This window comes from Anser brachyrhynchus, assembly GCF_964034855.1.
Source record: "Anser brachyrhynchus genome assembly, chromosome: 15".
NCBI classification, from domain to species: domain Eukaryota; kingdom Metazoa; phylum Chordata; class Aves; order Anseriformes; family Anatidae; genus Anser; species Anser brachyrhynchus.
In genome coordinates this window covers 6,710,816-6,737,738 of record NC_137733.1, presented here as the reverse complement: position 1 = coordinate 6,737,738, position 26,923 = coordinate 6,710,816, and the positions used below count along the sequence as shown (strand labels likewise).

General features: G+C 63.0%; 2 protein-coding genes across 2 annotated transcripts; one reads left to right on the top strand and one right to left on the bottom strand.

The window, feature by feature from the left end:
* Positions 1-4: 4 nt before the first annotated feature.
* PERCC1 (proline and glutamate rich with coiled coil 1) lies at positions 5-4,117 on the top strand. The gene is made up of 3 exons (XM_080557247.1): positions 5-1,947; positions 2,054-2,173; positions 3,158-4,117. The coding sequence occupies exons 2-3, from the start codon at positions 2,148-2,150 to the stop codon at positions 3,969-3,971; spliced, it is 840 nt and encodes a 279-aa protein (XP_080413373.1). The 5' UTR covers positions 5-1,947; positions 2,054-2,147; the 3' UTR covers positions 3,972-4,117.
* Positions 4,118-4,778: 661 nt separating this feature from the next.
* Positions 4,779-26,743, bottom strand: CLCN7 (chloride voltage-gated channel 7). The gene is made up of 25 exons (XM_080557227.1): positions 26,539-26,743; positions 21,248-21,319; positions 19,315-19,386; positions 18,677-18,742; positions 17,895-18,027; positions 17,533-17,642; positions 16,664-16,744; positions 16,417-16,479; positions 15,738-15,821; positions 14,568-14,661; positions 13,917-13,981; positions 13,149-13,265; positions 12,785-12,839; positions 12,127-12,187; positions 11,347-11,485; positions 10,473-10,566; positions 8,873-9,042; positions 8,475-8,526; positions 7,840-7,967; positions 7,553-7,638; positions 7,166-7,298; positions 6,954-7,013; positions 6,391-6,567; positions 6,201-6,281; positions 4,779-6,079 (listed from the first exon to the last, which is right to left on the bottom strand). The coding sequence occupies exons 1-25, from the start codon at positions 26,668-26,670 to the stop codon at positions 5,993-5,995; spliced, it is 2,412 nt and encodes an 803-aa protein (XP_080413353.1). The 5' UTR covers positions 26,671-26,743; the 3' UTR covers positions 4,779-5,992.
* Positions 26,744-26,923: the final 180 nt, after the last annotated feature.

Here is a 26,923-nt window from a genome sequence, read left to right as displayed (position 1 = left end):
CGTGCCGAGCCGTACCGAGCCGCGTCAGGCCCTGCCGAGCCGCAGCAGGCCGGGCCGCGCCATGCTGAGCCATGCCAAGCCCTGCCAGGCCAGGCCATGACAAACCATTCTGGGATGTGCCATGCCGAACTGTTCAGGCTATCCCATACCAAACTGCTCCAGGCCGTGCCATACGGAACTGTTACAGGCTGTCCCATACCAGACTGCTCCAGGCTATCCCATACCAAAATGTTACAGGTTATCCGATACCAAACTGTTCCAGGCCGTGCCATACCGAACTGTTACAGGCCGTGCCATACAGAACTGTTACAGGCTATCCCATACCAAACTGCTCAGGTTATCCCATACCACACTGTTCCAGGCTATCCCACACTAAACCATCCTGGGCTGTGCCAAGCTGTGCCAGCCCGCGCCAGGCGGGCAGCGGTGGCAGCGGGTGACGTCAGGCAGCAGATCGAAGGTGCCCGGGGCTTATCAGCTCCCGCTGGCCCTGTTTGCCCAGCGGTGCCCGGGTGGAATGGCTGCTGGTCCCCCCGGGGCTGCCAGCGTGAGCGTTTGGAGAGGGGACAGAAGCGCTGCGGGGCCCGGCTGGTGACGGTGGCAGTGCCACAGCTCAGTCCCTGCAAGGTGCCCCAGGGCTGTCGGCCCCAGGGAAGGGGCACCAGGGGCTGCAGACAGTGGGGGACCGGTGGGTGACAGCCGTGCCCAGGGTGGCACTGTCCTCAGCGGCGGTGCTGTGCCGTGCAAGGGGCTGGGGGGCCCGTCTCAGTGCTGGGGGACAGCTCAGCCCCAGGGGACAGGGACAGTTCTGTGGGAGCAGACTGGGAGCCACCATCAGCCCCACGAACAGAGGGCAGGACAGTTCTGGAGGAGGGGCTTTTCTGTCCCCAAAGCCAAAGTGCATCCGCAACCCCGCTGAGATCCCCCAGCAAGGGCTGCAGCAGGGTGCTGGGGGGCTGGGCTCTGTGTCAGGCTGCCAGCCATCCCCTGTGTATCCTCCAGCTGTCACACGTGGGTTGTTCTGTGTCCCCTGACCGTCCTGTGTCCCCACCCAACCTGCACCCCCAGCCACCCAGGTTCCCCAGCCGTCCTTTGTCCTCTGGCCATCCTTTGTCCCAGAGCTGTCCCCTGTCCCCTGACTGTGCTCTGTGTCCCCCCAGATGGCCACACCAGAGCACGTCCCAGTGCCAGAACAGAAATGGCACAGCTGGGCCACAGCCGCCTCAAGCTGCTCTGTTGTCACCAGCTGGTCCTCTATCATGCTCACAGCCTGCACGGACCAACGCAGCCACGCAGGAGGCATGGGGCATCCCAGCACCCTGTCTGCGGTGACGGTGCTGCCATCCTGGGTGCTGTCCCTGCCCTGGGGCTGCCCCAGCTGCTTCCCACAAGCACGTCCCCATCTCTGCATCCAGCACTGACTGACAAGGGCCACCCGCCTTGGCGCACCCAGCCCCACCGCTCCACCCCAAAGTGCCTCTCCCGCCAGCCATGCCGCTGGAGCCGTGTTCTGCCACCTCAAAATATTCAAAAACCCACCCTGGGACTCATAACTGAGCCCCACAACCGCCTTGGGGTCTGCAGGGGAGCACAAGGTTGGAGATAGGGGGCCCGGAGCCATGCGGGGGGCTGAGCAGCACCCAGCACCGCGGGACCCCTGCAAAGGCTCCAGCCGGGAGGTTTGGCCCGCCACAGCCGCAGCGCCTGTTTGCACAGGCATCGCTCGATAAGCAGTGTGTTCTTCAGAAGATCCCTACTCCAGGAGTCAAAATAGCATGAAATTTAATTTTACGCCTATTTGACAAAGCTTGATTTCGCCTCCAATCAGCAGAGAGATAAGAGCCCTCGGTACAAGTGTGCAGGCAGTTTGGCAGCTGGGGCTGCCGATTTAATAGGTGAATCTACAGGAACAACACTTGAAAATCCCCTGGCTAGTGAACCATTAAGGTGAGCCCTGCCTTCCGTCCCCGCGTCCCTCCCCGCGCCGCTCTCCCGTTGCTGGGTGCTAAAGCAAACCCCAGCTCTGTTTACCGAGTCTACTATTACAATACAGCTACCAAATATTTGCCAGCCGTCAGCTCGCTGCTCCGCTATAAATACTTCAGGCCCAGGTGGAGGGACAGCGAGGGGGAGCGGCGCGGGAGCCTATGCATGGCCGGGCAGCAGCACCAAGGTGAGTGCCGAGCTGGGCTGAGGCACCGGAGGAGCCACGGCCCCGGGCGATGCCCTCCTGCACTGGGGCATCTCTCCAGCCACGGGTGGCACCGGGGCAGGCTGGCTCTGCCAGCGTGGCTGCCCCACTCCCACTCCCCGCAGCCCAGAGGCGAGCGTCCCTGCTGCGCTGTGCGGCGCCCCGGGAGCTGAGCCCCGACGCTGCCTGCCCGCTGGCCCCACGGAGGGGACTGGAGGCCCCATGGAGGGGACTGGAGGCCCCACAGAGGGGACAGCGTGCAGAGGGATGCACAGGGGCAGCAGTGATGCTGTCCCAGGCTTGGCCGGGCGGCATCGGGATTTGTCCCCAGAGGCACTGCTGCCCCGAGAGCCTTTTGGAGCTGGGTGGTGGCACTCCCAGGCACGTGGCTGAGAATGCCCCACAGCGAGCCAGGGCTGGGGACCCCAGGGAACAGGTCTCTGAATACAGAGCGGTCCTTGTGCAGCTCAGCAAGACCCAGCTGTGGTCAGAGACAGCCAGGGCAGTGCGGGGAGGTTTGCCCTGTCACAGGGAATCCCGTGGGACCATTGCGTGGGCAGGGGGCTCAGCATCCCAGGTGTGCAACCCGTGGTGGCAGGGTGCTGTGCCCAGGGCCTCATCCACCTCCACCCAGCCCTGGGGCGACAGGGAACATCCTGCTGCCTCACACCTTTGGGGGGGGGGGATGTAAACCCTGCTCTGTGGCTTGGGGGGATGTCTGTGCTTCCCCACGTCCTATGGATCAGCGGGGACAACCCTGCTGCCACGCATCCCAGGGCTCAGGGGGATGTTTTCAGTTGCCCCCTGTCCCATGGATCGGCAGCCCCGCTGCCCCACGCTGGCCGTGGCACTGCACCACGCAGCACCCCCCTGCTGCCACCTCAGGGCCGAGCGCTGCGGTGGGGCACCAGGACGGGGAGCCCCCGGGGTGCGTGCCGCCCTCACCCCGCCGCCCCTGCCCCGCAGGGTGAGTCCAGGCCCCGGGCTGCCCCTGCACGCTGACATGGCCACGGGCGTCATCCGGCCCCTGGCCGGGCTGCGGCTGCCCTCGCCCTTCCCACACGGCCTGCTGCTGCCCACACGCCCCGAACCCGACTTCCCCGACCTCTCTGAGGAGGAAGAGGAGGAGGAAGATGACGAAGAGGAGGAAGAGGAAGATGAAGAGGAGGCAGCAGAGGACAGCACCAGCTGCGGCGGGCTGGAGCCGGCCGGCCCAAACGCTGCTGAGACCACCCTGCGGCTCCTCCGGTTTTCGGAGCTCATCAGCTGTGACATCCAGCGGTACTTTGGGCGGCGGGGCCAGGAGGAGCCCGCCGGCGGCCGCCGCACACCCGAGGACTGCAGCTCGCCCCGGTGCGCCGCCCGCGAGCCAGGCGCCGCCAGCCTGCCGTGTGCAGCACGGGGCAGCCAGCCCCAGCCCGAGGCAGTGATGGCACGGGGCGGCCCCGGGGCCACGCACAGGCTGGGGCCGCTGGCCGAGCTCTTTGAGTACGGCGTGCACCGGTGCCTGCCGCCCCGGGGGGCCAGTGGCAAGACGCAGCGGCTGGAGAGGAAATACGGCCACATCACCCCCATGCACAGGAGGAAGCTGCCACCTTCCTTCTGGAGGGAGCCAGGCCCTGGCCCTGCCAGCCTCCTCCACGCCGGCACCCCCGACTTCAGCGACCTCCTGGCCAACTGGACGGTGGAGCCGGGGCCGGAGCTGCCGGGCGCTGGGCGGGAGCTGCTTCCTGAGCCGGGCCGCCTGGGGCTGGATGCTGAGCCCTTTGTCGGGCTCTGACCCCACCATGGCCCGGGGGCCCTGGCCCCACCACGTGCCACCCAGTTAATGATCAAACCGCAGCCCCGGTGCCAGCGCTGGGGCAGCTGGAGCCACTGGGTTGGAGCTGGCGATGGGATGAGTGAATAAATGACTCCTGCTAGGCACGAGTGCGCACAGTGTCCTTCGCCATCCGCCGCTGCAGCAGGGGCATCCCTGCCTCTGGTGACAAAGGGCTCTGCAGCCCTCCAGGAGCAGGAGGAGGGAAGCGCGGTGGCTGGAGGAGCCAACAGCCCCTGTTTGCTCTGCGGGCCCAACTCGGGGGATCCCATCCCCTTATCTCAGCTGCGCTGGGGCAAAGGGCAGCACAGGGCCTCATAAAGCGCCCGGCTGCCATCCGGGGAACCCGATGCCTGCCCAGGCAGCAGGGACCTGCCACCACCGCACTGCTGGGTGTCAGACCCAGGCGGGAGGACAGGGCTGCACCACGGCGCAGCCAGCCCTTCCCTGCGGCCTCCTGGCTGCCGCGGGAGCCCGGCGCTGTTACCAGGGCCTGGCAGAGGCATCCCTGTCTTTGTGGTGGCTCTTTGTCAGGCTTGAAAGGGAAAAGCACCCAGGAAGGGACAACCTTGAACAGCCCAGGCCTGCCAGGGACCTCTCATACAGCAACCCCCACCCCATGGCACATGCAGGGGGAGGCTGCTCGCGCCCCCCAGCACCAACCCCAGGGTCTCAGCTCCTGAGGGGCTCCCCCGAGCCCAACGCCTTGCGCTGAGCCCAGGCAGCAGGGCCAGGGGAGGAGGGAAGCAAGAGCCAGGCACCACCACGTAAAAGTACAAACAGGGTTTATTTCAGCACAGAAGTAGCCCGCAGTAGAAAGCCCCCAGATGCCAGGTTCTCCCTGCCCAGCTCCCCCCCAGGAGAACGCAGTGCAGAGCACTCGCACCCCAGGGCAGGGACCGGGCCCAGGGGTGCAGCACAGAGCAGGGCCACGGCCAGCACCCAGGGTAATGAGGGCAGAGGAAGATAAAGGAGTTGGAGCTTAGAGGGCAAAGAACTGTGAGGGCTGGAGCACTCCTCACCACCCAGGGAGCTGCAGGCTCGGCTCTCTCCCTGGGGCTGGATCTGGTGGCTGGTTTTGGGGGGCACCAGCCAAGGCTAGGAGGACCTAGGCTGCTGCAAAGGTCTGGACCAAGGTGCAGGAAGTACAGAAACGCAGCTGGGGTCACTTTCAACCCAGTATCGCTGCAGGGGAGATGCAGCAGCACTGAGGAGGCTGAGGGGAGGGCTGGAGGCACAGGGGAACACACTAGGGTCACGTTCCAGGCCCACCACCACCCGAGGGACACCCTCCCCTTCTTATCCCCTCCAAGCCACAAGGAAGGGCCACACTGTGCCCCCACCTCATAGGCTTAGGGGCACAGCAGTCAAGGGAGCCAAGAAAGAGCAAGAGACAGCAGCTGCTGAACCGTTGGAGCCCTTTTATTGCACAGTGGGGCAGGGCAGGGATCCCCTCTGGCCAAAGTAACAGAGACACAGGGCTCAGCCCAACCCAGGCAGCAGCAGCATGGGGAGAGGGGACAGGGCCCTGGGAGCAGGGGAGAGCCCGGCCACCTCCCCTCCCCACAGAGCCAGCCTCAGCCCCAGAGGAGGTGCCCAGTCCCGGAATGCCCAGGGCAGCAGCAGAGACAGAGGGCAGGGGCCAGGGCAGAGAGACAGTACCCAGCTCAGCAGGGCACTTGGGCTCCCCAGGCATGCTCCAGCCTTCACACAACCCTCGGTGAGCTTACTCAAAGAGCTAACAGAACCAACAGCATATTTTGATCCCTCAGGGAAGCAGAGGAAAGGGCGAGGAGGAGAGGAGCTGGCAGAGGTGGGAAGGCAGCGATACACGGGAGAGCCAGGGCAGAACAGCTGTGCCAGTGCTCCAGGCACCACGATACCTCCACAAGCCAGCCCAGTCCTCTCCCTGCCCCTACCAAATGAGGGTCCCAGTCTCAGAGGGGCCAGCGTGCGATCCCGCTGGGCAGCGCTGCCCCACATCACGTCTGTGCCAGCGAGAGCTCTTCCAGTCCTTCCTTCCCCAGGCGGTACCTGGCGAGATCCTTGCGGGTGACCATGCCCACCACCTGCCGGGAAGGGACAGCATGAGGCCCCGTGCTGGCGAGCTGAGCCTGGGGACAACAGCAGCATCCCAAAGAGCCCAGTCTGCCCGCACGCAGCAAGCGCCTGGCAGCCCTGGGGACTCACCTCGTTGCGATTGTCCACAACCACCAAGTGCCGCAGGCCCAGGGCCCGGAAAAGCTTGAACACTCGTGGCAGAGACGCCTCCTGCAAGGCAGATCGGGGCCGAATGGGTCACAGAGCCCAGCTGGCTATGGTTCCCCAGAGTGGTCGTCTCCCTGATAGACTGGGGCGCAGAGGGGCCCCTGGATGTTACCTGAGGCACGGTGTAGGGCGAGGGGTTCATGAACTCGCTCAGGTCGATCATGCACTCGCGCTCATCCTGGGAGACGTGGATTGACTGGATGGGGGGGAAGCGGGGGTAGGCGTCCCGGAAATCCTTCAGCTTCAGCCGCCGCTGCACCAGGCTCAGGTTGGCCCTCTCCACAAAAACCTTGGGGGGGGAGAGACACCATCAGCGACCATCCCCAGATGCTGACTGGGGCACTGCAGCCCCACAGCCCACACCAGGGCACCAAGGCAGGGTAAGAAGGGAAGAGGACAGGAGCATGAGGTAGGTGGAGCACCCAGAGAGAAGCAGCTTGCTTCTGATTACAGGGGTGGTTTGCGAGCCCAGTGAGGCACAGCAGGCTGCTGGGCACACCAACATGCCCACGGGCTGCACGGCGGCCCCCATCAAACGGAGAGCCAAGGGAGATGACAGGGATGCTCTGCCAGCCCTTCCCTACAGGGCAGGTACCAAAGGGCCCGAGGCGGTGGTGGGGCCGGGGCAGCAGGGCCCCGGGGCAGCCCACCCAGCCTCTGTGCAGCACCACCCACCTTGTGCTTCAGCAGGACGATGAGCTGGGAGCGCAGGATCAAACCCCGCAGCCCTGCCACCTGCAACAGAGCACCGTGTGTAAAAACAAGGCTGGGGAGGGGAGGCGAGCACGAGGGTCCCACGCCACGGCCAGCCCTCGCACAGCCGACCACGGACACATGCCCTCGCGAGCTGCTGCGGTCCGGTCCCCCCCGGGGGGCACCCAGCCCACCTGGGTGGTGTCGGGGTTGCTCTCCACCACGGGGAAGCCGTTGTGGTTGGAGGAGGTGTCGCTGAGGATGTCCACAACCGTGCCCACCCGCTCGATCCTCCGCAGACAGGTGACGGGAGTGCTCATGACCTCCCTGCGGGGAAGAATCGGGGGGAAACAATTCAGTGGCAGCACACCCTGAACTCACCCCGCCACGCACACACCTCCTTGCTCCCCATAACCACGGAGAGGGACTTCACCCTGCTGGGGAAGGGGCTGGACTGATGGCGCCGGTGACCATCAGGCACCTGTGACCAAAGCAGGTCACCACCACCCTTCTCCACTCGGGCCGACAGCACGGTCCGAGGGCTGCAGCTGCGTGGTGGTGGTGTCCCCCAGCCCACCTACCTGGCCGTGAGGGAGTGGGACGTCACCGGGGCCTCCCAGTGCAAGAATGGCACGCTCTGCAGCTGGATGTGCATGTCGTAGAGCCCCTGCAAGGAGAGCCGAGCTGTCAGGAGAGGCCTGCTGAGATGCTGAGGGGGAGCCAGGCAGCGGCTCCCCTCTGAGAGTCCACCGGCTCTGCAACACCCCCAGCCCTCACTTACAGCTTCCCCGGCTTGGCAGTACCCCAAATCCTCACCCGCAGCCTCTCGCCCAGTCCTGGGCTCCCAGTGAGCACAGCCAGCCCTCACCTCCACGAAGTAGTCTCCCACAATCTTCGCTGTCATCAGCACCAGCATGATGGGGAAGCCATAGGTAACGTTGCCTGTTGCCTCCATCATGATGACCGTGAGACTCAGCGTCATCCGCACTATCCCACCTGTAAGAAGCACCCAAAAGGAGCAGGGACTTAGGGGGGCAGGGGAGAGCACCCAAGGCCCCTCAGTCTCTGAACAGCAACCCAGGATTCCCACACAGGCACCCCACGAGGCAGGCAGCACGTCCGACCCACCCAGGGATGCTGCTCGCCTCCATCAGCTTTGCGGGCAGGAGACAGGGCACCAAGTGCCAGTGACCCACGATCCGTGGGGGGCCGGGGGGGGCCAGGGGACGGCAGAGCTGCCAGACCCAAGCCAGGCCTCAGCCCTGCAGCACCTCCAGCCCCGGGGCCGCACGGGGCCAGCTGCTGCCCTGGACGAGCCCAACACTTGGCAGGGCTGTTAGGGAGCTGACAGCCGGGTTGGGGTTTTAGCAACACCACACAGGCTTTGCTTCAGCTAGGGGAAAAAGCTGCACCAGGGAAGCAAAGACCATTTCTTGCCCTGCCACCTTCACTGTGACACGAGTCAGAGGTGGCCACAAGTCCCAAAGGGGGGGGGCAACTCACCCAGCTGTGCAGCAGCTCCCATCAGGGCGTACTTCCCAGGGTCAGCCCAGATCTGAGAGAGAAAGGGCTCAGTCAGCTGCTGACTCCAAGGTCATCCACGGATAACAAGCAGTGCCCTGGCCCCAGAACCCCCTTCCCAAGGAGCAGGAAGTGCCTGAGGACTTCTGCGCAGCCCAGATGTCGGCAGGGTTCCGTTGGGACTGAAGAAAGCCCAGAGACACAGCCCAGGAAGACATCAAGCGAGGACTCAACGCGCTCCACACTTCTCCAGGCCCCCGTGCTGGGCTCTCAGCCAGCTCTGCGCACACCGCCTGCGCATGCAGCTGGGCCAGCAGCAAGATGAGGAGAGCTGGGTGCCACATCCTCCCCCCCAGTGCCCCTTCCCATCAAACACTCACCGAGCCCTTGGTCAGGTAGGACAGGGAGATGCCGAACAGCCTCCCCCAGGCAGCGCCGATCAGCAGGGAAGGGATGAAGACCCCCGCAGACACCGTGAGGCCATACGTCCAGCAGGCCAGGAAGAAATACATCAGGGTGAACATCCCCAGCGTCATGGGGTTGTAGGAACCTGGGGTGGGGAGAAAAGAGTCAGTGCTGGTTCCACAGCCAGGGGAGAACAGACAGCAGCAGCCCCTGACACTCGCTCCCAGCAGACAACGCCCCTCCTGTCGGGTGCACCTTCCTCCAGACTTCCCCCCCAGCACCCTCCCTGACAGCACAAGCCTTTCGATCTGGCTCTCTGGGTTGTTTCTGCCTCTACCAAGCACCCTGCCAGTGCCATCCAAAGCCCTCCCATCCCACTGAGTCCAGCACACGCACTTCCTCCATCTCATGACCCACGACGACCCAGCCCCTTTCAGCCCTGCATTTCTCAGCTTCCTGCAAGGAAAAATGACGAACTCTGCAAAGTCCCGAGGGACTGCCAGCATTGCAGGACGAGGTCAGCAGGACGGAGGTGCTACAGTCGGCTTTGGGATCAGCTCAACAGAGCAGGTTCTATAAACACCCTCCCTGTCACGCAGCCCCCATGGTGCGGGGCATGCCTTCATGTTGTCCCGCAGCACAGTGAGACACTGTCGTCCCCAGGACTCAGCCTAGTACTACTTTTAGGACTGATGAGCAGGCTTAGTCTAGTCTGAATTCATACTTTGCAACCTCTCTCCTTTACAGAGGGGTCAATGGACCGAAGCACGGAACCAGGAAGGGCCCAGCGCTGCAGGAAGCAGCCCTGAGACATGGGACACCCGTCACCGTGCCAAGTACTGAGCTGCACACCCCAGACCGAGGGTCTAAAACTCAGAGCAGCAGGCCCGGGGGAAGAGAGCACGTTATCGTCACATGGGGTCCAAGGGAAATGGGAGCTGGAATATGAACGCCAAATTTAATTTCTCGAGCAAATCCAAACTCCAGAAATCCACCTCCACAACCTGCCCAGAAGGTAAAGTCATTCAGGGGCAAAAGGCCCTGCTAAGCAAGAAAACAGCCCGGGGTATTTCCAGGACAGTCTCCAGAGAACAAGCAAGGCCCAGACATGCTCCCACGCCACTCAGAGGTGCCAGCTTGCAGACACACACGGACAGAACCGAGCCTTTGTCCGCCAGCTGCCCCAAGACCGCAGCCCTTTGGCCAAGCTACTGGGTGCCTCGGCACACAGCAGGCACTGCCCGGCCTGTTCTCCCTGAGCTCACTCAAAAGGCTTTTGGCCAACCTCAGCCGTGGTGCAGCAACAGCAGCAGGTTTTTGGATGCCCACAGGCTCACATCACCCCTCCCGCGCATCCAGCGGGCCGCCAGCAGCACAGCCCCTCGCTGTCGCACCACGACGCAGCCACTCACTCCCTGCTGCCCCGCACAGGGCTCGGCAGGATCCCATCGTGCCTTCCCGGGCTGTCCGCCCCCTGCCTTGTCCCACAAGCAAGGAGGGAACAGATCAGCCACCGAGCACAAACCCTGCCCCACTCTGCTCTTGTCTGAGGAAGCATTCGCTAGGCAGGCAGACCTGGAGGGTCATGGAAGAGGTTGACAACACTCTTCTCAGGTGTGTTGAAGAAGGCAGTGGCCATTGAGTTGTACTCTCCATCAGCACAGAAAAGCTAAGGAGGGAAAGGAAAAAACAAGTTAGAAATGGCAGATGTGAGCTGCCCTGTGGCAGCAAAGGCTGCCAGGCTCCGTCTGGCTGCGGAGCACAGCGGCTGTGTACTGGCGAGAAGGCAGCTGCAGGCTGCAAGGACACCACCGCCGCAGGGCTTCTACCCGGCTCATTTGCTGTTGGTGATTGCGGAGACCCCCGCAAAGTAACGCTGCAGCACGAGCGGGGCTCACATCTCTGAGCTGGGCATTACGGTGAGGAGGAGCCCAGGGCAGACCTGGGGATCTGGGGCACCCCCGCTGGAGGGCAGGGCACTGCCATACGGGAGGAGAACGGAACGAAGTCAGAACGAGAGAGATGCTTCTCCAGGATCCCTGGCCTGGCAGCTTCACACGTTTCTTTGCAGCACAAAGGAAAGCGCCCAAAATGTGAGCAAAGGGCTCCAACAACCACGCTGCTTCTCGCATGCCCACACCACCACTTCACAGCTTCAGCCAGGCCCCACTGCCATCTGGCTGGTGACAGCCTGCCGGCCGGTGCCTTTGCCTCTGTCCCTGCCAAGCCAGGACTTGGATGAAAGAGCAGCCAGCTGCTTTTATTTCCAGAGCTTTGGGTCAGGCCGGCCAGCAGAACCATCCCCTGCTTGCTGCACTGGGGTCTCCAGCTCCACCCGGAGCAGAAGGCACTGACTGCAGGGGAACCAGCAAGGCCCAGCAGGATTTCGTTCCCCTGCTCAGCTCCCAGCCTCCGCCGAGGCTCAGGGTCTCCCCCCAGCACCTCCTACCTGCAGGGGATAGGCCACCGTGCTCCCCTGGATGGGCTGGCAGTCTCGAGAGCAGTAAATCATGACGAACCCCACAGCCGCCGTCACCGCTGCGACCAGCATGGCCTCAATCACCTGGAGGCAGGGCCGGTGGATGTACCTGCGAGGGGAGCGGAGCGGTGGGGCCGGCTCTGCCCCAGCAGCACCCAGGGGTGCCCGGCGGTGGGCTGCAGGCAGGCCTCACGGGCTGGAGGGCACGGAGGGCTGTGCCGGGAACAGGAGGGCAGCTGCTGCAGGCCCCAGCCAACTAGAGCTGGTTCTTGAGCTGTCTCCTCACAGAGGAGCGAGGGTCCTGCTGTGCCCCAGGGCAGCACGTGGATTTGGCTCTCAAAAGACAGCCCCGTGGGCATCTGCAGGCCCCCCCCAGGAGCCCCTGTTCTGCCCTCCTGGACTGTGCAGGGTCACTTGCGACCCACTTGGCACATCACACGGGGTTAAGCAGCTCTCAGAAACACGTAACAGTTGGGCGTGCACAGCATTTGCACTTGTCTGGGCCCTCAGGTCACTAAAGAGAAACACAGCAGGGTCAGAGCAAAGGCAGGGTGCTGTGGGTCAAAGCCTCGGCTGCGGGCAGCAAGAGGCACGTGGCATCTTTGTGCGCCGGCTTCCAGCTGTCATTTCTCACGTTACACATTAGGTATGAGGTTACAGCCTGGCTCTGGGTAGGAACACCACTTGCAGGGAGCACAGAAGGTGCCAGCCAACCCATTTCAGTCATCTTTGCCGCCTACAAGCTCTTACCTGATCCGGAACATCGTTAACCAGTAATTCAGGGCATTGAACAGAGCCCCCAGGATCCCGCCTGCAAACGCAGAAGAGGGAAACGTCAGCACACAGGTCTCACCCTCCGGTGGCTGCCCAAGGGGCAAGAGGAACAGCGAAGCTCAGGGAGACATCGACAACACATCCAGTGTGACACACAGGTGCTGCCCCTGCTTGGGCAGCCCCACAGAGCGTGGAGGATGCCAGGCCCTGAAACCAAGGGGAGCCCAGCACCAGCGTCACAGCACCAGCACTAGGGACAGGCAAACAGACACCCAGGCAGCTGCAGAGCTGGGTGAGCACGCTGGGGAGTGCCTGATGCGCTCTGTTTCCCCTTTCCGGAGGGGTAAGGGTGGCTGAAGCACGACAGCTTGAGCGCACTGGGCTGCCACGACACACCAACCCCAACGAGTGACTGCAGGACGCAGTTGAAACGGGCTCGCCTTTGCTACAGGGGTGAGCGAGGGCTGGCCCGGGATCCAGCTCTCACCCCCATAAGCCCCACGAGCAGCCTCTGCTCTAGAGTTAAATGGATTTTCCACTCCCCCAGGAAACAGGATCCTGAAGTTTTTTAGGCCCAGACAGAGAACAGAGGGAATTATTCAGACTAATCGAATTGAAAGAGCAGAACTCTTACCAACCACGCCCATAAAGATGAAGATAGGAATTTCCTGGATTGTGTATCCCATTTTCTAAAAACAAGAGATGGGTTTCAGATCTGCTGACCCTTTTGCAGTGAGTCACCATTTGCTCAGGCAGCACAAGCCTGAGCCAGAGCGGCTCCTGGAGTTCCCCCAGGACATCCCCTGCACACCCCGCAGCACCCGGCGGGGGCTGCAGAAACACCTTCTGCTCGCATCGGTGGGCCTGGGATCCAGCCAAAGCCTGGAGCCTGCCTCAGTCCCCAGGCAACGTGTGAAGATATACTGGTGTCCCCAACCCCCCCATGCTGCTTCTAACACCCCAACAGAGCCCTACGCAGAAGAGTATCCGTGCCATACCTCGTTATCAAACCTGCCGAAATTGATGAGCCCAGGGCTGGAGAGATCCCAAGCATTGCCGTGGTAAACGCTCAGGACAGAGTTCAGAGTGAACGTCGAGATCATGGAGGCAAAGAACTAGAAAGAGATGCAGCCCAGAGTCACTGCTGGACACATCCAGCCTTGCTCCCTCCGTGCTACCCCAAAACACCCCGAGCTCTTGGCTAGGACTTGGCACCCGCCGTGTGCTGGAGACAAGCGGCCACGTTCCCCATGGCTGCACTCTGGGCAGCTTACACCATGGGCTTGCTCTTCCTCTTGCCTCTCTGCTGCCAGCTCCCTTGGAAAAGGGGTGAGCAGCCTCAGAGAACACTGCCTTGCTCAGCCAGACCCAACTTCAGCCCCTGGGGACTAGAAAGGGATTTGAGATGCCCTGATCCCTTGGACGCCCAGCCAGGGGAGGGACGGCAGGAGGCACACAGCTGTGGGACACCCAGCCCCGTGGGCACGGCGGGGCGGGAAGACAATGCCAGCACACCCTGTGTTAATCAGATCAGGCCTTCCCAAACGCCACAGCAGTGTCACAGGCCTCCCTGAGGCACAGCTCCCAGAGCACTGGAGAGGACGGCGGAGAGGGCTCCAGACACAATTGGCTCAGGCCCCCGGAGGCCCAGCAGCAGGACCCCAGGAGCTGCTGCTGGGCACGGAGGGATCCCAGAGCGCCAGGGGCTGCACACAGACCCGGAGCTGGCAGCTCCTGAGTTACTGCTTCTGCTTCCCAGCACTTACGATTCTCCACGTCAGGAACTGGTTCCAGAAGGAAGCCCCCTCCTCCAAGCTGAAGAGGACGCCCCCTGCAAGCGCAAGACAAACAAATGTCTTCACAACGGGCACGTACCACGGACCCTTGCCCAGCAGCACCAGCCGAGGCAGCCAAACCCACCCAGCCCACAACCGACGGGCTCCGGGGAAGGGACCAGCCAAGCCCACCAAGCCACCGACGACATACTGCTTGCAGCAAAGCCCCTTCACTGTCCTCCCCCATCTCAGGGAGGAGTTTAGCATTAGACACAGATAACCACCTCCTTTCTTCCCAGGACCTACAGGGCAGGGCAGGACAGGACAGCTTGGAGGGAGGCCAGGCACTTTTGGGGAAGGTTCGGGGCACCACATTTGGTGCAGCTGTTTTTTTCTTCTCAGTCCTGGAGCTGGCAGAGGATGGCAGCACACCAGATTCAGTTGCTCACATGTTCCCACCACACATCACCTACCCTCCGGGCTTCCAGGCAAGTGTTTGAGCCTGGAGGTAAACGCTGGGCTCCCCTGGCCCAGGCTCCTGCAGTGTCCTAGGTCCCTGCAGCCACCCCCGCGCAGGCAGGAGCAACCTCCTGGTAAGACGTGCATGCAGGCGCTGCTCAGCATCAGAACCGAGACACGTACCCACAGGGGCACCAAACGCAGCCGAGACACCAGCAGCAGCTCCAGCCGAGACAAAGTCCCTCTTTTCCGTGTCTCTGCGGAAGTACTCGAAGATCTGAAATACCCAAGCGAAGGCAGGTTCAGGGCTGGCCAAAGGCATGAGCTCAGGAGGAGACACGGGGAACACCACACGTGACCTCTTGCCACCAACGCAACCCCAAGGAACAGCCCATCCCGGGCACCCCCAGGGGCACAGGACGGGATTCAAGCAGCGCGGGCTGGAGACCACAGCTCCCTCCCTCTCTCCAGACACCTTCCCCGAGGCAGTCCGAGCTCCAGCACCCCAGAGGCAGGCTGGGGCTGGGCTCTGGCACCAGGCAGGTCTTGGCTCGCCAGGGAGAGGTGCTGGTGGATCACAGAATCACAGCGTCATTAAGGTTGGGAAAGCCCTCCAAGATCATCTGGTCCAACCACCCCTCTACCACCACTATCACCCACTAAACCACGTCCCTTCGCACCAAGTCCAACCTTTCCTTAAACACCCCCAGGGACGGTGACTCCCCCACCTCCCTGGGCAACCCGTCCCAATGCCTGACCACTCTAAGAAGAAATTTCTCCTAATTTCCAGCCTGAATTTTTCCTAATTTCCAACCTAATTTCCAAGCTGCGTGGATGATGCCATGCAACTAACATTAGCATCCTAGTAACTTGCAGAAGATTAATTTAGGACCAGCACGTTCACAGACAATTATTCCTGTGATGGTACAATGAAAAATATTAACATGCACGTAGGATTTTTTTCTGCATTTCATGGTAACACGTAGCAAAATTCATATCATGCCAACTTTCATATGAAAGCTGTGTTAAGATTTACGTTGCTCACCTTATGCTGGCAGTGCAAGGAGAGTTTTCCTCCTCCACCCAATGGGGATGGGAACAGAGGGAACACTGCCCCTGGCACAGAGCTCTGCCCCCTCCTCCCTTTCAATGCTCACAATGCCATTTTTCAGGGGCCATCGCTTGACAGACCCCAAGCCTCAGCAGGGAGGGAGGCACAGGCCCTTTGCTGGAGCTCAGAAGCACACACAGGGCTACGCAACACTCATCTCCTGGCTGGGGAAGCCTGATAGGGACGGCCAGGGAACATGTCCAGAGCCCCTGCAGCACAGCCCCGCAGCCCTGAGCACCAACCTTGAAGTCTCGCTTCAAAGACGTGGATCTCCCCTGGGAGATGCCAGCAGCAATCACCGCTCCGGAGTGAATCATGGGTCCTTCCTGCGGGCAGGAGAGCAGGGTCAGGCAGGGGAAGGAAGAACCCCTGGAGCTGCAGGAAGCTGGGGAAGGCTGCCTGCTTCTCCTCAGGTCACTGCCCTGAAGGAGCTGGGCACCAGCACCCAGCAACACGCTCTGCCTGTACCAGCTCCATCTCTTCAAGTCTAGCCCAGGAGAATTCCCTCTAGCAGATGCAGACCTTGATGTTTCCCCCCCAGATCCTCACTCTACTGAGTGGTTCCTGTTCCCACCAGCTCCCCCTCCAGCAGAGGGGACAGAGGCTTGCCGAGGCTGCCCTCCTTGCCCCCAGCCCTAGCAGGCAGGCTAGCGAGGTCCCAAGGGGGCACCTGTGCCCCCCATCTCACACCCCTGGGGATGAACACAGACGTGTTCTTGGTGGCACCACAGGTCTGGGGCTGGCACTGCACGCCCTCTGCCGCTCCCCAGCGGCCGTGCCGCGGTCACCTTGGCCAGCAGACCAGGGAGTGAGAGTGGGAAGTCACCGCGGGGCCACCAGCGCCAGCCCCCAGAGCCAGGCTGCACCGCAGCGGGTAACACCGCGCCTGCAGCGCGCCCGAGAGAGCCCCGTGCACATCACCTTCCCAACGGCCAGGCCGCCGACCACCGAGAGGATGACCCCGCAGACTTTGATCACCAGGGTCTGCAAAACAGAGCAAAAGGCACAGCGCATCACGAGGGTGCGGGGGCGCTCCGCAGCGCCGCGGGGAGCCCGGCTGCGGCTCTGCCACGGCACACGCAGGGAGCGCCCCACGGCACGAGGGCACAACTCGCTGGGTCCGGCCCAGCACGCGCGGAAGGTGCTCATCCCACGAGCTGCTGCTTACCTTGAGGCGGACGACGTGCGGGATCTTCACGCCGTTGAGATAGCATTTGATCTGGGGAATGCCACTGCCGGCTGCCACGGGCTGTGGGGATCAGGGAAGGGATTCGTGGCTGCCACGGACAGGACAGAGACTGGGACCGCATTGGTCACTTTATTCCTGTCCCTAAAGCACAGGGCACACCAACATACCCTCGGGAAGGCTCAAAGACAAGGCCAAAGCTTGCCGACAGGCTCTGGAGGTGGGCTTGCACCCACTGCACCTCCACAGACACGCAGCCCCTGAGGGAGGAGCCGCTGGCGGGTTCTCGTGGGACACGAGGTCCTCCCCAGCACGGCGCCGTGGCAAGAGGCCCAGCGCTGCAGGAGGCTCTCACCTGGTGGCCAGGGAGAGCTTTACAGGAGCGAGGGCAAAGCAACAAGGAAGACGCTGATGACTCAGAGAGGCTCGCAGGGAGCCATCGCCCCCCTCTCAGCCACAGCCTGCCCCCAGAGGTCAGCAGCCAGTTGCCGGCCTGTCCTCTCGTGCCTCCGAGGCACCTGACCAGCCTGCTCACTGCAGACGCTCACGTACACACGAAGCAAAGAGGCTGAGCCAGGCCCGAGGCTTGCACGGACTGACACGAGAGCAAGAGCCGTGCCTGCTTCCGAGGCTGGAGCACACCTTTCTGCCACCTCCTTTGCCCCAAGCTGCTGGGGCTGCAGACGAAGGGCAGCGCGCCCTGACGGTCTGACACCTGAGGGGAAATCTTACCTCACAGACGGAGCCCTTCCCGGCCAGCACCACGGAACTGCACTTCCAAGAGCCAATTCAGCAGAAACGCGTTTGATGTTACAGAAGTACCCCCAGGCGGGTGGCCTCCAAACCCTTACCTCTATGAAAGCGACGATAACAGAGCCCACCATCACCACGCTGGCGTTCAGGGTGGCCCAGAGTAACAGAGAGAAGGACAGGCCCCCTTTCTCCGTGAACTTGTCGATGTCTGAGGCGGCGGATCAAGGAAAGGCCAGTGCCAGCTCAGTAACACGCCTCCCACCGCAATTAAGGGTCGCCAGGGAGCTCCTTGAGCTGCGGCGGGCGCAGCAGGCCCTGCACATAGCACAGCCTCCTCCATTACCACAGCTCAGCACCACGGGCAGCAGGACCCATGCCACCAAGCCCCTGGGAGGAAGCGCTGCCCTCTGCCCCTCTCACGGCCACCAGGAGGAGGCCACGGCTCTCCGTGTGAGGATACTGTCCTTCACCACTCGGTACTTCAGCCCGGCCAGGTTCTCCACCACGATGTCGATGAAGCAGGCGACGAGGCCGGTAAGGATGCCGATCATGGCACAGATGACCCAGCGCTTGATCTCCACCGTCCGGAAGGCCTGACGGACAGACAAACAGCCGTCAGCCCCCAAGAGCATCAAGGGGGGGGCTCCCAGCCCACCTGGCCACCTTTCCTGATCCAGGCCTAAGCTGCAGGCTGCGGAGAGCTGCCCAGGGAGAATCGACACAGGCAGGCGCAGAACTGCAAAGCCCGGCCACAGCTGACTTGTTTCAAGCCATCCCCCAGTGCCCTTGCCCCCCCAAGGGATCCCTGGACAGTATATGAGTTTTTCCAGCTTGCCCGCCTCCATCAGGCCTCTCAGCAGACTCTCCTGTTGTTTTCTGCTGCAGCACTGACTCCCAAAGCCCCCAGGAGAAGGCCTTCCCTACACAGATGCTCCAGGTGTCCCTCTGCTCCGTTTCCGTCCCAGCAACGCAACCACGTGTACCCGGGCCAGCTCCTGTTTGAGCCCTCCCTTACACCACGCTGGATTCCTGTGGATCTGGCTGCCCTGCTCCAAGCTTTCACTGCTCGCCACAAGCTGGTTGATGCCCGTAAACCCACCGTGGCTCAAGCTGCTTCTGAGCCCCAGCACAGAGAAGCGGGCAGCGGGCGATGGCTTCCCCGCGCCTCCCCTCAGCAGGGCTGGCTCAGCTGTGGTGCCAGCCTGCAGGAACAGCGGGCAGCCACGTCGCGGCGAGACTCACCGCGTGGTTAATCCTCCTTTCCTCCTCCAGGAACAGCTGGTTTTCACTGTTGTCATAGTCCAGGCTCTAGTTCAGAAGAGGGAGATGCTGTTTAGTGTCTTTAGTTCTCCTGTGAAGGAAGGCTGAGAGAGCTGGGGCTGTTCAGTTCTCTCAAGGAGAGAAGGCTGCGGGGTGACCTTATCGCAGCTTTTCAGTACTTAAAGGGGGCTTATAAAATAGATGGAGTGCAACTTTTTGCTCGGGCAGATGACGACAGGACAAGGGGGAGGGGAGATTCAATTTAGAGGTTAGGATGCTTCACTCAGAGGGCGGTGAGGCCCTGGCACAGGTTCCCCGGAGCAGCTGTGGATGCCCCATCCCTGGAGGTGTTCAAGACCAGGCTGGATGGGCCCTGAGCAACCTGATCTGGTGAGAGGTGTGGTCATGGCAGGGGGGTTGGAACTGGACGAGCTGTAAGGTCCCTTCTAACCTGAGCCATTCCGTCATTCTAATGCAGGCGAAGACGCCTGTGCCAGGGGAGGGCCAGCCTCAGACCCTCACCCATGCCCTCCGCAGCCCCATAGTGCTGCATCTCTTCCCTTCCTGGACCCTGCTCCTTCCCCACAGGGCAGATGAGGGAGGATCGGGGGCCCACATACCTCGTACTTGAGCGACAGGAGCTTCTCGTTGTGGGGGATCTCATTGGGATACGGCCGAGGGAGCTCCGTCTCCTGCGGGACACAACGCACAGGTCGGTGGGGCCGGGCCGGGCGCTCCTGCAGCGCCGGGGAGGGACCTGCTCGCTTCGCCGGCTGCCTGGAGGTAACTGCTGACACCGAGCGCCCGCGCCACCCCGCCGCCGTGGGGCTGCTTTTACTGCACGACTCCTCGGGAGGGGCCCGAGTGAGGCTGCCCAGGAGGCCAGGACCTGGGGTGACTTTCCACCAGACAGCGCATGCGGCAGATTTAAACCGATTCAAAGAGCCTTTTGCGTCTGAACCCCTGGCCACCTCCTCTGTCCCAGGCAGGACATCTGCCCAGGGGCAGCCCCACGCAGGGGGAGCAAGGAGCAGGCAGACGGAGGTTTGGCACAGCCGGCACCGACCTGACGTTTTAACACGGCGTCCCCGTGCTCCCAGCGGAAGGCAACGTTTCTCCTCGGCAGGAAATTCCTTTGGCCTAAAGCAAGGAGCTATTTCAAGCAGACCTTCGGTTTTGGGCAGAAATCAAGTTCTGTTTCACAAACGCCTTCAATCACGCAAGCTTCTCCTGGCTCTGATTTAGGGCATTCACCGAGGCTGCAGGAGGCCCCCCCAGCATCACATGCCCTTTTCCTGGCCCTGAGTTACAGCTACAGCCAAAGCTGGCCCAGCCTTTTCTCCAAAGCACTGGATTAAGACGCATTTCTTTCCACCTAAAATATTTCTTACTGAATTCTTCACAGAATTCTTCCCATTCGCACTTTGTGAAGCTCCACAACTGAGGCAGGACAATCTGGGGAGAGGAGATTTTCCAGGTGGGTGGTTGAAACCTGAGTTTCCGCAAGATACCTGCTGCCAGCCCTGCCCCTGGGAAGGAGCCCAGCTGAGATCTCTCCCCAGCTGCTGTCACACCGCAGGTCCCCTCCCTTGCCTGCGTGCTGAGTCAAAGCTGCTTCTCTTGCCCGCTGCCTGAGCCGGGCAGGAGCTCACATGACAAGGAAGAAATCCTCCCCGCCCCACTCGGTTCTGCATTTGCTCTTGTCCCGTTCCAGGCAAGGCCACGGACCTCGGGGCAGGGCAACGCCGTGCCAGGGGCTCCCGCAGGGCGCCCGGCGCCGGCAGCTGCTCCCCCAGCCCGAGCTGCTTGGCCGGGTGCTGTGAGCTGGTGCTGAGCTCTGCGCCTGGCTGGCAGTCAGGACCTGCCGCTCGGCGCAGCCACGGCGTTCTCTGGCCAAGGGCAACCAGCGACACGGGGGCCGAGCAGCAGCGGGCTCCTCGCGCCACGCAGGTCACCCGGCCCAGGAGGAAGCCTCACGGGGAGCTGGTCGTGGCCCAGCCCCAGCGACCACCCCTTTGGGTGCCTACTGAGGGCTGTCAGATGAAAACAGAGAGAACTAGACAAACCAGGAGGGCAGAGCCCAGCAGAGAAAGGACCAGGAAGGAGGGAGACCGAGCCAGCCTGAGCTTGGAACACAAATGCATCTTCAGCAGCTTCCGAGCTTGCTCCAGAGCTCCAACAAGCCCTTTAAACCACAACAACACAAAAGGGCACTTGTGCTTCCAGCCAGCACTTGTACCGTGCTCTTCACCCCCCCCCCCCCCCCCCCCAAATCGCTCGGCCACGCCAGATCTCTGGTTCACACTACGACCACCCCGTCACCAGGGGTACCAGCGCAGGAAACGCCTCTCCACTGCCGCAGCACCCACTTCTCCAGCAGGACCACGCAGGAGCCCTCATGTGGCAAGCAAGATTCAGGGAGAGAGCAGCACTTGGTGCCACCAGTGGAAGACGGCCAGGGGTCTCCCGTTACGGACACTGCTGACCTGGGAGCATCCCCGCGGGTTATTTGCAGCAGGGAGCTCGGCAACATCCCCCTTCTGTGCCACTCACCAGCTCACGGACGTCCTCGTTGAGATCCACATTGCTCAGCTGGCCAGTGCGCAGCAAGGAAGAAGGAGTGAACTGCAAAGAGAAGGGAAAACCGGGTCAGTTCCCCAGCGCGCCACAGCCACCGGCTCAGCGAGTCCCAGCTCTCCCCCCTCACGCCGACCTCCGCCTGGCTGCCCACGGCCAGAGCCCCCCGAGGGGCAGCACCCACCAAGAGCTGCTGGCAGGGACGCGGCAGGGAGGTGGCTGCCCCACAGCCCAGACGCAGGCCGGTCACTTCTCGCCTTCCAGCTGCATCCCCAGACCATGATTCCCCCACGCCGGAGGAGCGGGGCTGCCTGCGGGCACTCTGACCAGTGCCACCCACACCTCGGGCCCAGGCTGGGTCCTGCCCTCCAAAACTGCTGCTGGGTGGGCTGCTGCCTCCACGCACAGCGTCCCCATGCACTGCCCCCCCCCCCCCCCAAAAAAATACTACTCTGCGGTCACAAGCACAAGGGCCTGTTGCGGCTGCTCCTCAGCCAGGCCAGCACTAAGAGATGGCTAATGGCACGTTTTTGCTCTGCCATCTGCTCCCCTGGGGAGTTCCCAGGCGCCCATTTCCCCCCAGACCCCCGGCGTGCCCAGGTCCCAGCGCCGCGCGCGCAGGAGGAAGCGGCGCGTTGCTCTGCAGCCGGGGCCCAGGACGATGCCGGGAAGGAGCGGCCGCTGCCAGCGCCTCCGGGAAGGCAGGTTCTCCTTTCTCAGGCTTGTCACTAGCAGCACAATTGCATAACGCAGGAGTCTGGGGACTATTTTGGGCAACTCTCATCTCCTGGCCAACGCAGGCGAGGGCTGTGGCTGAGCCTGCAGCTGGGCAGCGCCACGAGGAGCCCCACCAGCAGCACGCAGACTGCCATCGCCCCCGCCATCACCCCCACCGCTGGGAAACGCACGGGCACCAGGGTGCGAGCAGCACGGTCACTAAGAACAGCCCAAAGCCCTCATCCCTATTCCCAAACAGCCTTGCTGACAGACTGGGGAATAGACGAGCCATAGCAAGCAACGGGGCTCCCAGCACGTCGGTCCCTCTCTGCAGGGGCCAGCAAGCCGGCAGATCCCAGACCAAGCCCCTCCTGCCTTAATCCCCCCCGATCCTGCCTGGAACGCGCAGGCCAGAGCAGCCGGGAGCCGTGCACGTCACCGCAGATGAAGAATATCCCTTTGTGTTGGCAGCCTGACCTATTTTCGCACTTCTCCATCAGCTCCCCATTCCTATTTACTCCCTGACCTGCAGATGGGTTTTGCCCCTGCTTCTCAAACTCATCCCGTGAGCCAGGCACCCACAAAGCTGTCACCTCCCCGGGGGAGGCACAGGAGCAGATGGGAACCCACAGAGTCAAGAGCCAGAAGCAGAAGCTACTTGTTTCAGTGCCCAGCTGCCCTGGTGGCACAGAGCTCCCAGCCGGGACCCCACTGCCCCGGGGCCAGGGAAAAGACCCGGTCCCCACCCTGCAGCTCCGGCAGGGTGAAAGCAGAGACCGTTCAGAGGAGGCTTCAAGCAGCACGCAGGTTTAGGGTTCCCGTTAGATGCCACACACCCCGGACGAGAACAGGGAACCGAGCTGGAAGCCACCACTCGTGTCACGTTCCCTGCTCACGCCCGGGGTCGGGCCTCCAGCGGATCCCGCAGCAATTTTTCATCGTGACACGGAGAGGCCCTGCCCCGCTCCCCCCACCCGGCGTTTGTGCAGCCCGAGTCGCTGCCGAAGCGGAGGGCTGGCTCCGTCTCAGCTGGCACGGGGGATCACATGCCAGGAGGATGGGCAAAAGCTCCCTCCATCAGCACCCGCCTTCCACAGAAGGGACATGGAGGGATTTAGACGGCCAGGGGCACAGACAGCAAGTTATTTGTGCACGGTTCAAAGAACCGCTTAGCGCACGGCCAACATGACCCCAGTCTGAGTGCTTTCCAAACGCAGGCTCCCGGGCACGTATGATGCTGGTGTGACTGCAGAGCAATTATTTCCATACATCAGCACGCACTGTTCCTGAAGCCCAGCGGCTGCAGACGGACTGGCAGCTCTCCTGCCCCAAGCCCACCGGGGAAGCCCCCTGCAAGAGCTGCCCCCAACAGCAGGGGACGAACGACAGCGTTACCCAGCCCTCGGCACCTGCCCCGGTTAGGTGCTAGAGGTAATTCCTCACTCGTTTTGAGCTGTGCAAAGAGGTGAGCAGAGCCTCAATACGGACTGCTGGTCACAACCAAACCTGCTTAATGTCTCTAGTAACGGAGCAGTTGATACGCCGGAGGGCAGAGCTGCTCTTCAGAGGGGCCTCAACAGGCTGCGGGGACCCCCCAAAGTTCAACAGAGGGGGATGCAGAACCCTGCACCTGGGATGGACCAACCCCGGCAGCTAGAAGGCAGCTTTGCAGTGAGCCCAGGGGACAGGCTGAGGGGGGGGTCCCAGGTCACCGCAGCCAGCTCGGGCTGCACGGGACAAGGCAGGCACCGAGACACAGGGGAGAGCCCAGCGCAGGCAGCAAGACGGCCAGGGGCTGCGGCACACGCTAAGGTACATGAGGAGAAGCCGAGGGCTTGGCTTGCTGAGGGAGATCTTGTTGCTGTGTCCAGTGACCTAATGAGGTTCCAGGGAAGACGGAGCCAGATGTTCCCCAAAGCTCTGCATCAATAGGTCATCAGGCAGCAAACAAGTTATAGCAAGGGAATATCTGCTTAGGGAAAAGCTGTCACCCCAAGGGTGGCGATACACCGAAACCGGGGTCTAGAGACCCCCACTGGATGTGGGGCTGAGCCGCCCAGCCTAAGGGACCTGCTCCTGGCAGGGGCTGAGACCTCCAGAGCTGCCTTTCCCCTTATGATGCTCTGTGACGGGCAGGGGCAAACTCAGCATCAGTCCCAAAAGAGAAAAAATAAATGGCAAAAGGTCTCAGTCACCAGATTGTGCTCAGGCCCCGGAAGGACCAGCCCAGAGACCAGGCAGCGGCAGTTTAAGGTGAACCCCAGCAGCGGCACGGGGTGTAAGGAGAGCCAGCAGCACGGCCAGGGCTTGGCCCTGCGGCTCCCAACAAGCCACGGGAGCCCACGTAAGCAAACCGGCGGGCGCTCTGCAGATCTGATAAGCGGCGCTGCTGCGTGCGATGCCACCGGGGCGTTTCGTCTCGCAGCAATCCCGGCTGGTGAGTAGCGGACCAGCTCCCACCGGGGCTATCTAAAACCCCCGCAGGACAACCACCAGCTGTGCGCACAGCAGCCTTTCAGTGCCTGCCAAACTCTGCTCTGAAGACCCACAAACAGGGAGCGTTTGGCTCACCCCGCAGCCCGTCTCCGTGGGGAGCCGGCGAGGTCGCTCCCTGCAGGGCATCACCGGCGCCCGGCGCCCACCCGCAAGCTGTTCCTTATCACCCCCCTGCTCCTCGCTAACCGACTCCGGGCGCATGTGGCTTTCTGCTATCGGCGAGATAAGGCGCAGCACAGGGCGCAGACCGCATCAGGGGCCCACACAACAACAAACTGTGAAAGCAGCAGGAAGGAAGAAAAGGATTCCCAGCCCCCAGGGCCCTTTCGGGGCTGCCGCGAGACGAGCTGCAGGCCTCAGCACGGTCCCTCCTCTGCCGGGTAAGCACAGTCGAGATGGGCATCTTTTTCAAAAAGTACCTTCAGCTAATGGAATTCAGCTGCTGTTACTAAAGTTGTCCACCCACTTGGCAGCCTGAGAACCGACAGGCTGCGCGCGACTTGAGGACGGGAGAGCAAGGCGCCCCACGCGCCCCGGCACACGCGGTGCCCAGAGGTACCGGCGGCCCCTCACACCGTCACAGACCCAAGCCACCAGGAGGTCCCGAGGAGGGGACGAAGGCTCACGCAGCTCCGCAGCCATGCCCAGCCCCCTTCCCGGCCAGCTGGCAAGCCCCAAAACAGAGAGGCTCCAGCCACATCCCTGCGGCACCCCCTCTATAACCACGGGCACGTTCGTCCAGACAAACAGCCCTTCCTAACCTCTCACCCTCGACTGCTCGCAGCAGGCAGCTGGGGAACTAAAGACCCGTGCTTCCTTTTGTCACTAAGATCACTTTCATTTCCATTCAACGAACACGTGAGAAAGAAAAGAAACTCCACTGGTGCCGTTTCTGCTGCACTACCGTGCCGCCAGGTGAAACCTCCCAGGGGCTGAATGGCTCCCACCCTCTGCCGAAGCTGTCCTCTCTTGGCTTTGCAGCCTCCCAGCCTGGTGCCACGGAGTTATCGCACGTGGCTGCGCTCCTACCGGCGTTAGTTGGCCACGGACAGCTGCAGGGACATGGTGACACTTCCCGCGTCCCGCTCCTGGAGGGGGCGTGCTGTGCTTGGAGCAGTTCAGAGCCACGGAGGGCTCCGTCGGGGTACGGGGCACTTCGGGCACACGTCGGGAGCGGCAGCTGTGCCACGCAGCTCAGTCTCGGTGCCAGAGACACTGCCAGGGAGCAGCGGTGCCTGTCCTGCCGTCCTGCCCAGAGCCACAGTGAAGCACAGCAGCGGGGCCAGGTGTCTCAGCACCACCGACCGGCCCCGCTGAACGTGGGCTCGGATGTTTCTCCGGAGCCACCCAGAAAAACCCTGCCCTAACCGACCTGCAGCCGAGGGACGTAGTTAAGCCTTATTGTAACATGCTCTAGGCCCGCACAGTTCACCACACGATTTTTAAAGACAAGACGTGCTGGGTACACACCCGGCACTGCTGCACAGGCCCCGGTTCTACTTTCGGAGCAGCACAGCTGCAGAAGCGCCCCAGCTCCTCCCAGCCAGCCGAGTCCCCGGCCTGCAGAGCCGCAGCAGAAACTTCCAGCCCGACAAACCCTGCGCTTCCCTCTAATTAGCCTCATTAGCCCGCTGTTCTGACTTGCCCAGGAGCAGGGCAGCGCAGGATCATGCCAGACGAGCCGTCCGTGCTAACGGCTGCCAGAGCCCGGCTTCTCACCTGGGCTGGAGGCTCCCGGGAAGCCCCAGATCGCTGTCAGCGGCAGCCCGCACCCCCGGGACGCCGCGGGGACGCCCCCTGACGGCCCCAACCCCGGCCGGCCCCGGCCCCGGCCCCGCAGCGCGCTCCGAGCCGCGGCTCGGTTACCTGGGGGCGCCCAGCTAACCGGGAGCGGGGGGGAACGGCCCCGCGGGAGCCGCAGCCCCGCCGCCTCGGGCCCGGCCTCGGCTCCCTCCGGCTTCCCCCCGGGGCTGGAGGCCCCCGCCCGGCGCCGGCCCCGGGCCCCGCCCGCTTCGGGCCCCCGCGGAGCCCCCAGCGGCGCAGCACGGCCCCACCTGGCGCGAGCCGCCCGGCGCCCCGGGCCCGGTGCCGTTGAGCAGCGGGGTGCTCTCCCCCGCGGGCCCGTCCTCGTCCTCGTCGCGGGGGTCGCGGCCGGACCACGACACCTTCTTGGCGACGTTGGCCATGCGCGGCGGCGGCGGCGCGGCTCCGCCGGCCCCTGCCTCGCCGGCCGGTCATGTGACCCGCGCCGCCGCCGCCGTCACGTGAGCGCCGCGGGCCCCGCGCCCCGCGGCACCATGGGAGTTGTAGTCCCGTCGGGCCCGAGGCCTGGCGGCGGTGGGAGCGGGGGGACCCCCCCACACACACACCCAGGGGGGCAGCGCAGAGCCCGGCGCCACCCCCGGGGCCTCGCGGGCAGCGGGCGGCTGCCAGACCCCC